We start from the raw sequence: 15,306 nt of genomic DNA, 5'->3' as shown, positions 1-15,306 counted from the left end.
TATGCATTTTTCCCCCCTTAAAATATCATGTATTGTATGTCATTTAATATCAATGGCAAAGGGGTTGGATTACAGATATGGAGGTTGTGAGTTCGAATCCCGCTCGAAGCCATGTTGATTTTCAAAATTATATCATATGCAGTGTTCCTTAGCCAACTTAAAATACCATGTATGTCATTTAGTACCGTATTAGCCCGAATATAAGACGTGGTTTTGGTTCTAAAAATATTACTCTTAAAAGGGGGGTCGTCTTATTTCCGCGCGCTAGACTAAAAACTTTTTTAAAAATTTTTTTTTTACTTTACTTTACCTGAATGCGGCCATTAGGCCCTATGCGTCACAACAATGGCACAAAACTCAATAGCCTTGTGGATAGGGCGATGTTTTGTCCATATCAAATGTGCATATGCTAACTGCGTTTCGTGATGAGTGTTGCACCGCCCGTCTATCAACTGTCAATGTCAACGCGATGCGGGCCGACAATGCGAGGGGGAAAACACAACAGTCAATCGCGATGCGTTGCTCTGTTTTTATTTGTGTTCGGTTTTACAGTCTCATCAGGAAAGCTTTGGTTGTTCTCTCTGGTCACCAGTACAACTTGAAACTAAAGAAATGAAGGGTGATTTGATGAACAACCTGTAGGGTAAGTTTTGGATGCTGTCATCAGCCAATGAATGGTCATTCATGTGCGCGAGAGAGCGGCGCCTTGACAGGTGGTGCCTATTTGACGATATCCCTCACAACAATACAGCGACAGAGAGTAATGGTTAGGGCAAGAGATTGTCTTGTTCATATAAAAATCACTAAGAGTTTTACCCTTGGCACTAATGTCAACGGTGCTGATAGGCAGCGCATGGGTTTCAAATGCAATGCGTCAATCTGCTTTTGGTCACGTTCGGTTTCTACAGTCCAACGGAAAACTTGCATAAAATGAACGGCGATTTGGCGAGACGGCTGCTGGTTAGATATTGCTGTCAACAAAGCATTTTGCCAAAATCTGTGCATTGCACAATAGATAGTCTATCTCTACTGGACTGGTTGCCTGGCTGGTGCAGACTGATGCTCTGCGAGTGTAGTATGGAATGTTGTGTCGCACTTAGAACAGTCACACCCAGGCGGCTGTAGGCCTACAGTAGGTGCCTACTGGCGCTTGTCAGGTAACCACTGAAGTGAGCAAAGAAAGGAAAAGGGTATGAGTAGCTATCTGTAGTTTTTTATCATGAAAATTACATTGTGAAATTTGTTCTATGTAAAAAGCCTAAGCTTTTCCAACAAATTAAAAATTGCATTTTGAAAGAAGTTTCCAATGTGAAACTAAATTTAGTCTTCAAAATACTTTTTTCCCCAAAACATAAACCTGAAAAGGGGGTCGTCTTATATTCAGGATCGTCTTATATTCGGGCTAATACGGTATATCCCCAAAACGCAGAGCTACAACACTTTCAAGATGGCTGAATCCAAGATGGCTGAATTGTTTGGCCCATAACTTCTGACTGGGTGGATGGAGTTTTTCCAAGATTTCTTTTAGCTTTGTTTTCTCAATAGTACTTTGTTTCATCTCTGCCCCAAAAGGCAAGCCCGCTTCCAGCATTTTCTGTGAGAATGCATTTCTAGTTAGTTATCTTCATTTTAGCTTATTTATTTTTTGCAAAGGATGTACTATGTCAAGCTGAGATGCTGCAAAAACAATTTTGCATAGCACTTGTTTTGCTGCACATTATGCGTTGTTCAAAAAAAAATTGTCACGTAGTGCAGTCGGTTCAGCATCAATGCTGGTCTTTTTCACACTGCAATTATACAGTACATGTTGTAGTTCTGTTACAAACAAGGATTACAAACAATGGCTTATAGGGGTCATTTCACGTGAAATCAGACACTTTGGGACCCGACCGACCCGGATTTCGATCATACTTGGTGTGCCTTTTCAGTAGCAAGGTAGCACCCCAGAATTGCATTGGTTTGAATCTGACACTAATATTAAGGGAGAAACAGACTAGGAAAGGTTCACATGTGAGGGTAGGACACTATACATTCAGCCTTGAATATATCAGTCAGTGTTAGTCACAAAAAGATGCCTGTGGTGTTGTTTGAAAGCTCTTTTCTGGCTCTACATATTACACAATCACCTTGGAATACAACTACTCTCAGAATATGAATTATGATAAATTGAAAAATTAAAAATTGAATATCTAAAAAAACTTATATTTTAAAATGGCCAGTTCCTTGTCCAAACGTAGCCGGCAATGTCATGAGCAGCACCTAAAATGCTGGTGTTCGGTTTGTTATTCATTTCAGAGAGAATTTGACTCACAAATATGGCGTCATACAGACCACTTACTAATAATATGGTAATACCATAGTAGCATCACATGACAAAACAAAAACAAAACAAAAATGGTCAGTGTCCATGGTCCCAGGTTTCAGAAACTAAGGCAGATGTCCATTTATACACACCAAATGATGATATGTGAATGTTTGAACATTCCTTCTCTGTGTACCTGTGCCATCTTCCCTTTACCGTACTTTAAAGAGATAATCAATGGCTACACTCTCATTTTGTACTCTACCAGTGCATTTGAAGCAACAGCTGTGTCTTTTGTAGATAATGTATAAGTACGTCCCGTTGCAGTTACAGGTTCCACTACCAGAAGCACATCCTGATGATCCATGACAAGTCTATCTGGTCTGAAGGGAAAAGTGAAGGATGGAGATGGCCCATGAGGATGCAGGAAGTTCAGTTTCACCTCTCCAGTGCTCGACATACATTCCTCAGCACATGCTAGCCACCAGTTGCCATCATATACAGCTACAACATACCCTTTGATGCTTGAAAATGTAACACATTCCTTTACTGAGCTCACTCTTTCAACTCTGCCTTCTCTGAATGCTGAAAATGGCCTAACTTCCACTGTGTCCATTGACAATGGGCAGAAGCTGTGTAGTTTTTGAGTACCTGGAATAGTTCTTGCAGATTCAAACCTTTTCAACAGGTTCTCAGCTTCATGATGGTACATCTCTGTTATGGCAAACTGGCAATGGATGTTCTTGACATTATCCTTGACTGACTCCCTTGAACCAGGAACGTTTTTAAAACTATAGTTTTGTAATTCAAGATGCTATTCAATCATTTCACTGGAACAACCAGTGCAGGCCACAATCCATCCATTTGTATGCTACTACCAAGATCAGTTGAAACTGGGAAAAAAAAATCTGTTTTGTTGTTATTTCAGACTGCAACATTCATGATACAATTGCTGTACATCTGTTTCAGAAGCTCCTAATTCAGTTCCTCAGTGACACTTCATCAATGACAGAACGTCCAAAGAAGATCCTATATTTTTTCTGATGGCTGTGCTGCACAATATAAGAACCTTAAAAACACAACAAATTTGTGCCACCACGAGGCAGATTTTCACATACCTGCAGAGTGGCACTTTTTTTGCCACATCACATGGCAAAGGTCCATGTGATGGCGTTGGAGGGACAGTTAAATGGCTTGCTGCACGAGCAAGTCTGCAACGTCCTATTGACAATTAAATTGTAACGCCATACCAACTGTTTTGTTTTTTTTGTCAAGGATAATGTCAAGAACATCCATTGCCAGTTTGCCACAACAGAGATGTACCATCATGAAGCTGAGAACCTGTTGAAAAGGTTTGAATCTGCAAGAACTATTCTAGGTACTCAAAAACTACACAGCTTCTGCCCATTGTCAATGGACACAGTGGAAGTTAGGCCATTTTCAGCATTCAGAGAAGGCAGAGTTGAAAGAGTGAGCTCAGTAAAGGAAAGTGTTACATTTGCAAGCATCAAAGGGTATATTGTAGCTGTATATGATGGCAACTGGTGGCTAGCATGTGCTGAGGAATGTATGCCGAGCACTGGAGAGGTGAAACTGAACTTCCTGCATCCTCATGGGCCATCTCCATCCTTCACTTTTCCCTTCAGACCAGATAGACTTGTCATGGATCATCAGGATGTGCTTCTGGTAGTGGAACCTGTAACTGCAACGGGACGTACTTATACATTATCTACAAAAGACACAGCTGCTGCTTCAAATGCACTGGTAGAGTACAAAATGAGAGTGTAGCCATTGATTATCTCTTTAAAGTACGGTAAAGGGAAGATGGCACAGGTACACAGAGAAGGAATGTTCAAACATTCACATATCATCATTTGGTGTGTATAAATGGACATCTGCCTTAGTTTCTGAAACCTGGGACCATGGACACTGACCATTTTTGTTTTGTTTTTGTTTTGTCATGTGATGCTACTATGGTATTACCATATTATTAGTAAGTGGTCTGTATGACGCCATATTTGTGAGTCAAATTCTCTCTGAAATGAATAACAAACCGAACACCAGCATTTTAGGTGCTGCTCATGACATTGCCGGCTACGTTTGGACAAGGAACTGGCCATTTTAAAATATAAGTTTTTTAGATATTCAATTTTTAATTTTTCAATTTATCATAATTCATATTCTGAGAGTAGTTGTATTCCAAGGTGACTGTGTAATATGTAGAGCCAGAAAAGAGCTTTCAAACAACACCACAGGCATCTTTTTGTGACTAACACTGACTGATATATTCAAGGCTGAATGTATAGTGTCCTACCCTCACATGTGAACCTTTCCTAGTCTGTTTCTCCCTTAATATTAGTGTCAGATTCAAACCAATGCAGTTCTGGGGTGCTACCTTGCTACTGAAAAGGCACACCAAGTATGATTGAAATCCGGGTCGGTCGGGTCCCAAAGTGTCTGATTTCACGTGAAATGACCCATAGGAATTACGTTGCACATTCTTTCTGTAGCCATGGTACTGGAAACATATGTTGTTATAATTAAGAATATGAAAAAAGTGAAATCTGTTTTCTGTGTAATTATGAAAACGATAGACATCTTGTTATTGTTGAATGAAACAAGTGTCTGTGTTTGTGTGTGCATGTGTATTTGTGTGTGTGTGTGTATGTTTGTGCATAAAACTCACAGAGTAGAAGTTGATTCCCTCTCCACTGTGCAGTCGTAGTTTGATTCTTTCTCATTTACAAACATTTGTAAATGTTAATTATTATTAAATGTCAATAAAGTGTTTATAAATCTTTTTTGGGTAGTTATTATTAAGTGTTACTGTGTGTTTAATCCCAGGTGCCATCAATGAGATGGCCACCCACCCAGGCTACTACGAGGACTTGGTGGAGAAGTCCATGGGGAAGTACAACTTGGCCACGGAGGAGATCGAGAGGGACCTGCACCGCTCCCTGCCTGAGCACCCCGCCTTCCAGAACGAGATGGGCATCGCTGCTCTCCGACGGGTCCTCACGGCCTACGCTTTCCGGAACCCCAACATTGGCTATTGCCAGGTACGCACGCACGCACGCACGCACACACACACACACACACACACACACACACACACACACACACACACACACACACACACACACACACACACACACACACACACACACGTAAACAAAACAATGGATATTTGGCTGCTACGTGCAAAACAGGTGCTCATACTGTATCTTAAACACTGCAGTCACTGAGAAGTGTGCATGCAATTTTATTTGTATTAGTATTTGTATTTGTATTAATGTATTAATGTATTTTATTTGTATTGTATTTGTATTAATGTATTAATTTGTCAGCAATGTCATACACCACTTCAGTATAATAATGGTTCTGTACACCGTGTTTTTTGGTCTTTCTAAAAAGCGCCATGACAAACTGTCACACCACTATGTGTTCATAATGCTTAGTCATTAACTGTAGTGTATAACCACAGTAGTGTGTGTGCTCCACAGCTGTTGACAACCTCAGCACATGGGTTCCTCTTTTCTGTTGCTCATGTCCTCTTTGTTACATTATAGCAGGAGTTTGTGAAGCTGGTTTAAAAAGAGGGCGTTGAGTTTAGTTCCTATGCAGCCTACAGCAGACCAATGCCTAATATTCCAATCTGCAATATATGTACTGTAGATAAGCTACCAGTGGTTCTCAACCTTTTTTGAACAAATGTCCCCTTGGTCTCATCACAAGCCTCCCAACGCCCCCTTAACCTCATCATAAGCCTTAACCTCATCATAACACCCCCCTTAGTATTAAAAAATGAAATGGACTAATGCCGCTCGATGGGAACTAAGCATCGCCCCCTCTCAGCTGTATCATTCTCAACGCCCCCCGTTAGAGCTCACCAACGACCCCTGGGGGGCTGTACCGACCCCGTTGAGAAACACTAGGCTACCTCATTGGCATCTTTTATGCATGTAAGAGCAATAGCGGTAGTGTGTGTCTCCATTCAAAATAATCATGTTGACGTTTGAACAAATCAGAAGTTTGTGACCGTAGACATTATCACACGACACGACACGACACGACACGACACAACACTTGTAGAGATCTAAGACCTCTGTCTTGCCCTCCTCAGGCCATGAACATTGTGACCTCGGTGCTGCTGCTCTACGCCAAGGAGGAGGAAGCCTTCTGGCTACTGGTGGCTCTGTGCGAAAGAATGCTTCCAGACTACTACAACACCAGAGTCGTTGGTATGTATGTGCATGTGTGCGTGTGTTATGCTGTTTAAGCAATACATCCACAATAGTAATAATAATAACTAGTTTTGTTTTGGTGCACATGTGTCAAGCTGCTGTGTGTGTGCGTGTGCGTGTGCGTGTGTCCATGCGTGTGTGTGTGCATGTGTGCGTGTGCGCGTGTGTGTGTGACTGGTGGGGAAAAAACTTAAGTTCCACCCCTGGTGTGTATGCATGTACAATATGTCTTAACGATTGACTCCAACACCCAGCATGTGTAATAACTAGACTCCATTCTTGTTTCTTTCTGTTTGTAGTTCTAAGCTCTCTGATAATCTCAGTACAATCCCATACTTACTGTAGCGTGCTGATGGGCCAGCATGTATTTGAAGAGTTTGCATGAGTTTGCGTATGTATGTGTGCGCCATGCGTTTGCACATGCTAGCATGTGTGAATGAATGTTAAGCCCTAATCGGAAAGGACTAGTTCCATGTTTGGGATCACCACACTTTCTCCTCCACGATACTTACAATGTGGCCTATTCATTTTCAATTTCAGGTTTGGTTTAAAAGCAGTATATTGTGTCATTGCTCTCTGAAATAAGTGCTAACAACAAGTAAGCCATTTGACTTTTACATTACATTGCACTTAGCTGACGCTTTCATTTATTCAAAGCGACTTACAACTATTCATTTTCAGGGTATTGGTTACAGTCCCTGGAGCAATGTGGGGTTAGGTGACTTCAGCCAAGGATGGAGATGTAGGGAGAGGTCAGGGGGGATTCGAACCAGCAACCTCTAGATTGAAAGACCAACTCTCTAACCACTAGGCCACAGCTGCCACGGCTGACTTTGGGAAAAGTAACTGTGGAACGCATTTATAGACAATTCATTACAATACATTCCAATACAGTACATTTAGCATTATTCAAAGCTATGCACAGAACAGACCAAAATGTACTAATCAAAATGTAGACACCTTTGGCATTAGTAGTAGTCAGTTGCTGTTCTACTCAGATTCACTCCCTGGGCGATATGCTATTAAGAATCACCCGTCACTCCCGAGGAGCTCTGTGAGCCCCATGCATGCAAAATGAGATGCCTGCTCCTGTCCATCCATACAGTGCCAGATGTTACATTTCATTTGAAAGAGGACAATCTAAAGCTTTCCAATGTTGTGTGGCACTTGCTTGTAAACTGAAACATGGCCGAGACAATTGATCATGAATTCAAAATAACAGGTACATTCTAATTGCTAGAAATTTCATGCAGCTGCTTTGACCTAAATTTGTAGCCGAAGGGGCAACACAACCAATATACAGTACATTTACCATTGGAAAGGGCAAAAACCGATGCATTCTAATAAACCAAACCAAACCTAACCTAAAAAAACAAAAAAAAATGTCTGTAGAAAAATTGATTATAACACGCATTCCTATATAATAAATGTGTGCAACAGGTTGGCAAGAGATCCCTATTCTGTGTGTGCATTTTATATTCTAACCCGCCACCCCCTCCCCATGTCCTGTATGCACAGGTGCGTTGGTAGACCAGGGTGTGTTTGAGGAGCTGGCCCGGGAGTACGTGCCCCAGCTGTATGACTGCATGCAGGACCTGGGCGTCATCTCCACCATCTCCCTCTCCTGGTTCCTTACCCTCTTCCTCAGCGTCATGCCCTTCGAGAGCGCCGTGGTGGTGGTCGACTGCTTCTTCTACGAGGGCATCAAGGTCATCTTCCAGCTGGCGCTGTCTGTCCTGGACGCCAACATCCACAAGCTGCTGGGCTGCAAGGACGACGGGGAGGCCATGACCGTGTTGGGCAGGTAGGGAGCCAATGGGAGCTCTGCCATGACCGTTTGGGCAGGTAGGGAGCGAATGGGAGGCCATGACTGTGTTGGGCAGGTAGGGAGCCAATGGGAGGCCATGGCTGTGTTGGTCAGGTAGGCAGCCAATGGGAGGCCATGACTGTGTTGGTCAGGTAGGCAGCCAATGGGAGGCCATGACCATGTTGGGCAGGTAGGGAGCCAACAGGAGGCCATGACCGTGTTGGGCAGGTAGGCAGCCAGTGGGAGGTCATTACTGTGTTGGGCAGGTAGGCAGCCAATGGGAGGCCATGACCATGTTGGGCAGGTAGGGAGCCAACAGGAGGCCATGACCGTGTTGGGCAGGTAGGCAGCCAGTGGGAGAGCTCTGCCATGACCGTGTTGGGCAGGTAGGGAGCGAATGGGAGGCCATGACTGTGTTGGGCAGGTAGGGAGCCAACAGGAGGCCATGACCGTGTTGGGCAGGTAGGCAGCCAGTGGGAGAGCTCTGCCATGACCGTGTTGGGCAGGTAGGGAGCGAATGGGAGGCCATGACTGTGTTGGGCAGGTAGGGAGCGAATGGGAGGCCATGACTGTGTTGGGCAGGTAGGGAGCGAATGGGAGGCCATGACTGTGTTGGGCAGGTAGGGAGCCAATAAGTGCGATCGAGATACCGCAATGGCTGTATGCGCATTTAGACAGCAATGCATTCTGGCTCAAAAAGTTGCATGACGGTTAGATTTCCTGTCAAACTTTAAAATTTTGGTGATGTTGCGTTGACAAGGTGACATGTCCCATGGTGTCAAACTATCGCGGGATGAATGCGACTGCAGTCAGATCTTGCAACCTCTGCAGTTGCTTATCCCCTTCAATGCTTGTCTGCAGAACGCCTCCGAGGTCACGCGCCCATGAACTGGTTGGTCAACAACTCACTCACGTGTGTATATGAGTCTTGTCTCACACCTCTACACAAGTTTGCGCAGGTCCCCACTTCAGCTCCTCCTCACTGCCTGTCCCCCCACTCCTCACACGTGGTTTGTTAGTAGAGCAAACTGGTGCAAGCTCATCGTCTCGTTCATATTTGTGGCCGACTTTAAATGCGTTGTATTTAATAACACCCACATCGTGACAACAAGTTCTCGCTCACGTGCTTCGTCAATGTTGGTCGACAGCAACAAAGTCGTATGGGGCTATTGGGAGAAGCCATGACTGTGTTGGGCAGGTAGGCAGCCAATGGGAGAGGCCATGACTGTGTTGGGCAGGTAGGGAGCCAATGGGAGAGGCCATGACTGTGTTGGGCAGGTAGGCAGCCAATGGGAGAAGCCATGACTGTGTTGGGCAGGTAGGCAGCCAATGGGAGAGGCCATGACTGTGTTGGGCAGGTAGGGAGCCAATGGGAGAGGCCATGACTGTGTTGGGCAGGTAGGCAGCCAATGGGAGATCTGTGCCAGGTCAAGCTGAAACGCCATGGGGACATGATGTGAGATGTGATAGTAAATGTGCTCATTAAATGCACTGTGAATGTGGGATGTAATAGTAAATATGCACAGTAAATGAACTGTGATCCATACAATATTAGTTTATTAATTGGGCAGTCATGGGTGAGCGGTTAGGGCGTCAGACTTGCATCCCAGAGGTTGCCGGTTCGACTCCCGACCCGCCAGGTTGGTGGGGGGAGTAATCAACCAGTGCTCTCCCCCATCCTCCTCCATGACTGAGGTACCCTGAGCATGGTACCGTCCCACCGCGCTGCTCCGCATGGGGCGCCACTGAGGGCTGCCCCCTTGCACGGGTGAGGCATAAATGCAATTTCGTTGTGTGCAGTGTGCAGTGCTCACTTTTGTGCTGTGGAGTGCTGTTTCACAATGACAATGGGAGTTGGAGTTTCCCAATGGGCTTTCACTTTCACTCTATTAGGAACAGGTTGGCTTGCACACCGCACTTGTGCTCCAAAAAATAGAAAGTGAATTGGATTAAAAACGTACACTGTTCCCCTGGATTTTCTTCAGATTGCAACATGCATGTGATCCAATTTACTGTACCACACACGGTTGGTGTGTTTGAGTGATGTGGATGTGAGTTCTCATCTACTGTATGTGCTATTCTGCGTGTAATGGATATTAGTCGTGTGTATGTGTTTATATGTTATTCTCTGTCTGTCAGGTATTTGGACAGCGTAACCAATAAGGACAGCACTTTGCCACCCATTCCTCATCTGCATTCCCTGCTCACAGACGATGGGGAGCCCCACCCTGAAGTTGACATCTTTAAACTGGTCCGAAGCTCCTACGAGGTTGGTGTGTGCATGTGCATGTGCATGTGCGTGTGCGCGTGCATGTGTTTCATTCTCTGTTCATTGAAGACATTGAAGACGTTCACTGTTGAAGACTGAGTATTCTTTTTTTTCTCAGAAATTTGGTTCCATTCGAGCCGATGTCATTGAGCAAATGCGCTTCAAACAGAGGCTGAGGGTTATTCAGACCATCGAGGACACAACCAAACGCAATGTGGTAAAGTATCTTCATATTCCCTTATTTAGTTCTCAATGGTGGCATTTAAGAAGTAAAATGTTGATAGATGAAATGCAACAACTTGTACATAACAACTACAACAACTCACACATAATTTTTGGAAAAATATTTTATGGTATTCCTGGAGATATCTGTCTCTATTCCTAGTACCTGCGCAATACTAATTACTATTGTATAATGCACCTCATCGATGTATTAATTCAGTTTAACCCCATTTATGATGTCTTGTGTGGTAGCGGTGTGTTGCTTGACTATGTATCTGTGTGTATCGCAGGTGAGACTCATTGTGACTGAGACGGCCTTCAGCATAGATGAACTGGAGGAGCTGTATGTGCTCTTTAAGGTTGGTTTCACACTTTTACTCATTCAGCGGTTAATTTATTGTGATATATTTTGTAAAATTATTCTTAGTTTCATTATCATTCATAATTATTCTAGTTTCACTGCATAAAAAAACACAGGGCTCCTTGTGGCTTAGCAGATTGGGTGTTTTCTGTGCGTTTGTGTGGTGATTTTTATCACTAGGGTCAGCTTATTTGCTGGGTGTGTATACTGTATATTGAACGTGCTTGGTCAGCATCCTTACCAGTGAGATAAATGTGGCTCTTGAATGCCTTCTGTATCTTCCCTCCCTGCTCCTCTTTCTATCTGGGTCTTCTCTTGTTCCCCTCCTTGATTCATATCCTCTTGCTTTTCACTCCTGTTTCATTTTCTAACCTTTCTAACCTTAATTTCCGCCTGTTTATTTTGCATCTCTTTTTCTCCTCTCCTTTGATACGTGCTCCCTCGTCGCTGCTCTCCTCATCTCATTTCCACTTCGTGCTATATGCTATACATGGGTTTTTCTTGTTTCTAAACACAGTGTTGTGAGGAGGGGCAAGACACTGGCAGCCAACCACATGAGCTAATTTTCCGACAGCGGTTTCCAACAATCAGAGGTTGAGTGTGCGCAGCCAGGGTCGCGCAGCCAGGGGAAAACAAAAATGTTAAACCCATGTATACTCTCCTGCAGACGGAGCACCTGACCAGCTGCTACTGGGGAGGCACCAGTAACCCCACGGCGCGCCACGACCCCAGCCTGCCCTACCTGGAGCAGTACCGTATCGACCTGGAGCAGTTCAAGGCCCTGTTCGCGGCCCTCTTCCCCTGGGCCTGTGGCTCCCACCCCGACGTGCTGGCCCTGCGCTTCTTCCGCTTCCTCGACCAGAACTCTGACGCGCTCCTCAACTTCCGCGAGTTTGTGAGCGGACTAAGTAGGTGGCACACAAAAACACAAACGCATAGAATCAGCCATATAACCTTGAATGTCTTGAATGAAGGGAAGGGTGCATCAAATTCCCCACAGTTTTCATTTTACAGGGGTGTTTCATTTTTGGCTACCTTGAAGCGTTTCCCATCGCCCTACATTAGGGAATATCAAACTGGTTCATCAGGATCACCAGACACATTGCATTGATGTGACATAGACTGTTTCTTTTAGACAATAGTGGACCACAGCGATTACAGCTGTGTTGTTGAATTTCCACATTAGGATTTTGAGCAGAGAACAATTTTGAAGACATTTAATTGGCGACAAGGATGCCTTTTGCTCTTCTCCAATGCAGCCTTCATAGATATACTGTATCTCTGGAGCGAGGCAGAGCTACAGGCATCTGCCAAGAGCCAGGTTAACATTTGTGTGCTGATGTGAGAGTGGGCAGTGTTATTGGTCTATAAGTGTCTCGTTGATGTTGATGTATGAAGATAAAACCGGTAACACCATCCCATTCTCATGCATGCGTGTGTGGCTAAGAGCCGTAAACCAGTTTGGCTCCCCTACACAATGGTTGCATCATGGCATCTATATCCATTTTATAGCATCTAGCTCTGCTGTTAGGGATTTTGATGGATGCTACAGGTCTTTATGGCGCTGTAAACCTGAGGAGACTCCAGTGTGTAATGTGAGCAATGTACTTGCAGGTGTACTCTGCCACGGAGACCTAACTGACAAGCTCAAGCTGCTATACAAGATGCACGTCCTGCCAGGTAAGTCACTGAGAGTGTGTGTTTGTGTGTTTGTGTTTGTGTTTGTGTTTGTGTTTCTGTCTGTCTGTCTGAATGGTCATGTTAGAATGCATAAAATGGTTTACTCCTGATTCAAGCACAGAAAGGGCCTGCCTCTTGCTCTCTCTCAGGTCTGTTTTTTATTTCTGTTCCTTGCTTTATTGGTGACAGGCTAGCTGTGAGTTTCCCACTTGACATGATACATGATATACGTAGTATTTCCCACGGCCTCTTCTTCCATGCCAGAAGCTGCACATCTCTTAACTGAATAGATGTTACAGAGTTAGATTTTCTCATTCAAAACATTATATCCCATGATCACATTGTAATGCAGTTTCTGCTGGTGTGTGTGATTGTGTATTTTGATATGACCATGCTCGATGTATGGATACTTTACTGCTCTGACTCAATTTAGCCACTAGGGGCCAATAATGGGTAGAATTAGTCTGTACAGATAACATTCCTGTGTACACTGCACCTGAACGGTTTACACAGACACACTCGAGATAAGAGTGTATCTTTGAAATTATGGTAGCATTCCTCATGTATGAAATTTCTGTAAACAAATGTGCATATGGTCTGTTCCTGTGTCCCTCTGAACGGGAATATCTGTACATGTAATCACTGATCCAAAATAACTGCAATAATTTAGTAATAGTTGTTCCTTTTTTAATGTTGAATATTAGAATTAATGGGAATTACTGTAGATGTTGCTGTGTGAGAATATTCTCCATTTCAGCGGAGTCATAGTTTTAGTCTATGGAGCTTTTTCCGGTATAAGTTATTTTCTCTTTCTTTTTCTCTCTCTCTCTGCCGCCTTCTGTGTTTCTTTCTCTCTCTCTCTCTCTCTCTCTCTCTCTCTCTCTCTCTCTCTCTCTCTCTCTCTCTCTCTCTCTCTCTCTCTCTCTCTCTCTCTCTCTCTACATTTCCTCAGACATTGTGTTGACACATGAACAGGAAGAGCCTGATTCAGCGTTTGAAGCCACACAGTACTTCTTCGAGGACATCACGCCGGAGACATCACATGGTGGGTTGTCATGGCAATAGAGGATTTGGCCAGGGTTGAGGGTAGAGGCGTTTGTTCAGCATTGGACGTCAGCAATGCAGTCTGTCATCCATCTGCACTGTCATCTATGTTTGGGTCATTGACGTATTTAGAAACAGACATCAGGCACAACCACAATTGCCATAATATCACTACTGCGTGAAGTTGATACATTTTCTAATATTATATTATATTATATTATATATTATATTATATTATATTATATTATATTATATTATATTATATTATATGATATTATACTATATATTGTATTGTACTGTAATATTTTATATTAATAATGTTTCATTTACATGGAACAAATGTAATGAAAACTATTTTATACAATTATGTCACTAGCTGTGGTTGCACTACCTGACTGTGACTGCTTCTAAAAGCACCAGTGAGCCGTTTAACATTCTGGAGAGTGTGTTAATGAGGCTGTCTAAAATGTGATCTTTACCGTCTACTGTGCCCTTCCACTCTTAAGGCCTTGGCCCAAAGTGCAAGAATGAAAAGGATGACGGATTTGTGAGGGTGACCTTTAAAACTGAGAAAGGTATAGTAAAGATGTACATGCACACAACACACTACAAAGGTTTCAATTACTACATCAGATGCTCAAAATGTATTTCAAGGTGATCTCAAACAAACCTTACTTGACTAATTGCTCAATGTGACTTTGAACAAATATGGTTTGCGTTTTGCATTTACATCAGTCACTAAAACCCATGGGCATTGGCTGAAAAGGTAGGACACTCATCTGCTACGCGGCCAACCCGAGTTCGACTCCTGCCCCAGCCCCGGGTCCTTTGCCAGCCCTCCCCGTCTCTCTCCCTAATCACTTCCTGTCTCTGCCTCACTGTCCTGTCGTCTGAGAAAAAAAACCAATAAAATGCTTGAAAAGCCCCAAAAAACACTTTTTTAAGAAGTTAAGTCACTCACCAACCATATCCCACTCCCACTGATGCAGCACGTGTCAGCCCAGTTTCTATTGTCTATACCAGAGCCTAAAGCCAATCTTTTGGCCTGGCTTTCTTATAAAATCTACTCCTTTGTCAAAAGCACATGTTGTAGGAGGACTACCTGTCATTGAAATTGATGAACTCAAACAGTTTGACTTTTTATCATCAGTAATAAATTGTTATTCTGTCACTGTTATTCTTTTTTTTTGCAAAGCAGTGAAGAAAACGCACACTCCAGACTACAGAACCTACCTGCGTCTGTGGAACCAGGAAGCCAAGGCCAAGCTGGAGAATATGAAGGACCTGCCTAAGCTGAATCAGGTGCCACCACAGCACCCCCCTCTCAAACTGCACTGTGACCTAATGACATTAGTTCATGGGCTTAAAAAAAAAGCC

The 15,306-nt window shown here is 43.6% G+C and overlaps 1 protein-coding gene across 1 annotated transcript; it reads left to right on the top strand.

Moving 5' to 3' along the window:
• Window positions 1-5,112: 5,112 nt before the first annotated feature.
• LOC134441955 (TBC1 domain family member 9-like) lies at window positions 5,113-15,231 on the top strand (the record flags this gene model as incomplete). The annotated part of the gene is made up of 11 exons (XM_063192338.1): window positions 5,113-5,361; window positions 6,426-6,543; window positions 8,065-8,350; window positions 10,493-10,622; window positions 10,741-10,839; window positions 11,135-11,203; window positions 11,873-12,113; window positions 12,820-12,885; window positions 13,838-13,930; window positions 14,436-14,504; window positions 15,128-15,231. Coding segments are annotated over 11 exons (1,524 nt in total), but the record flags the coding sequence as incomplete, so codon positions are not given.
• Between the last annotated feature and the right edge of the window lie 75 nt (window positions 15,232-15,306).

The sequence above is a fragment of the Engraulis encrasicolus genome, unplaced genomic scaffold, assembly GCF_034702125.1.
Source record: "Engraulis encrasicolus isolate BLACKSEA-1 unplaced genomic scaffold, IST_EnEncr_1.0 scaffold_1019_np1212, whole genome shotgun sequence".
Lineage (NCBI taxonomy): Eukaryota > Metazoa > Chordata > Actinopteri > Clupeiformes > Engraulidae > Engraulis > Engraulis encrasicolus.
Note: the sequence above shows the minus strand (reverse complement) of the source record. Positions and strands in the feature narration are given on the sequence as shown.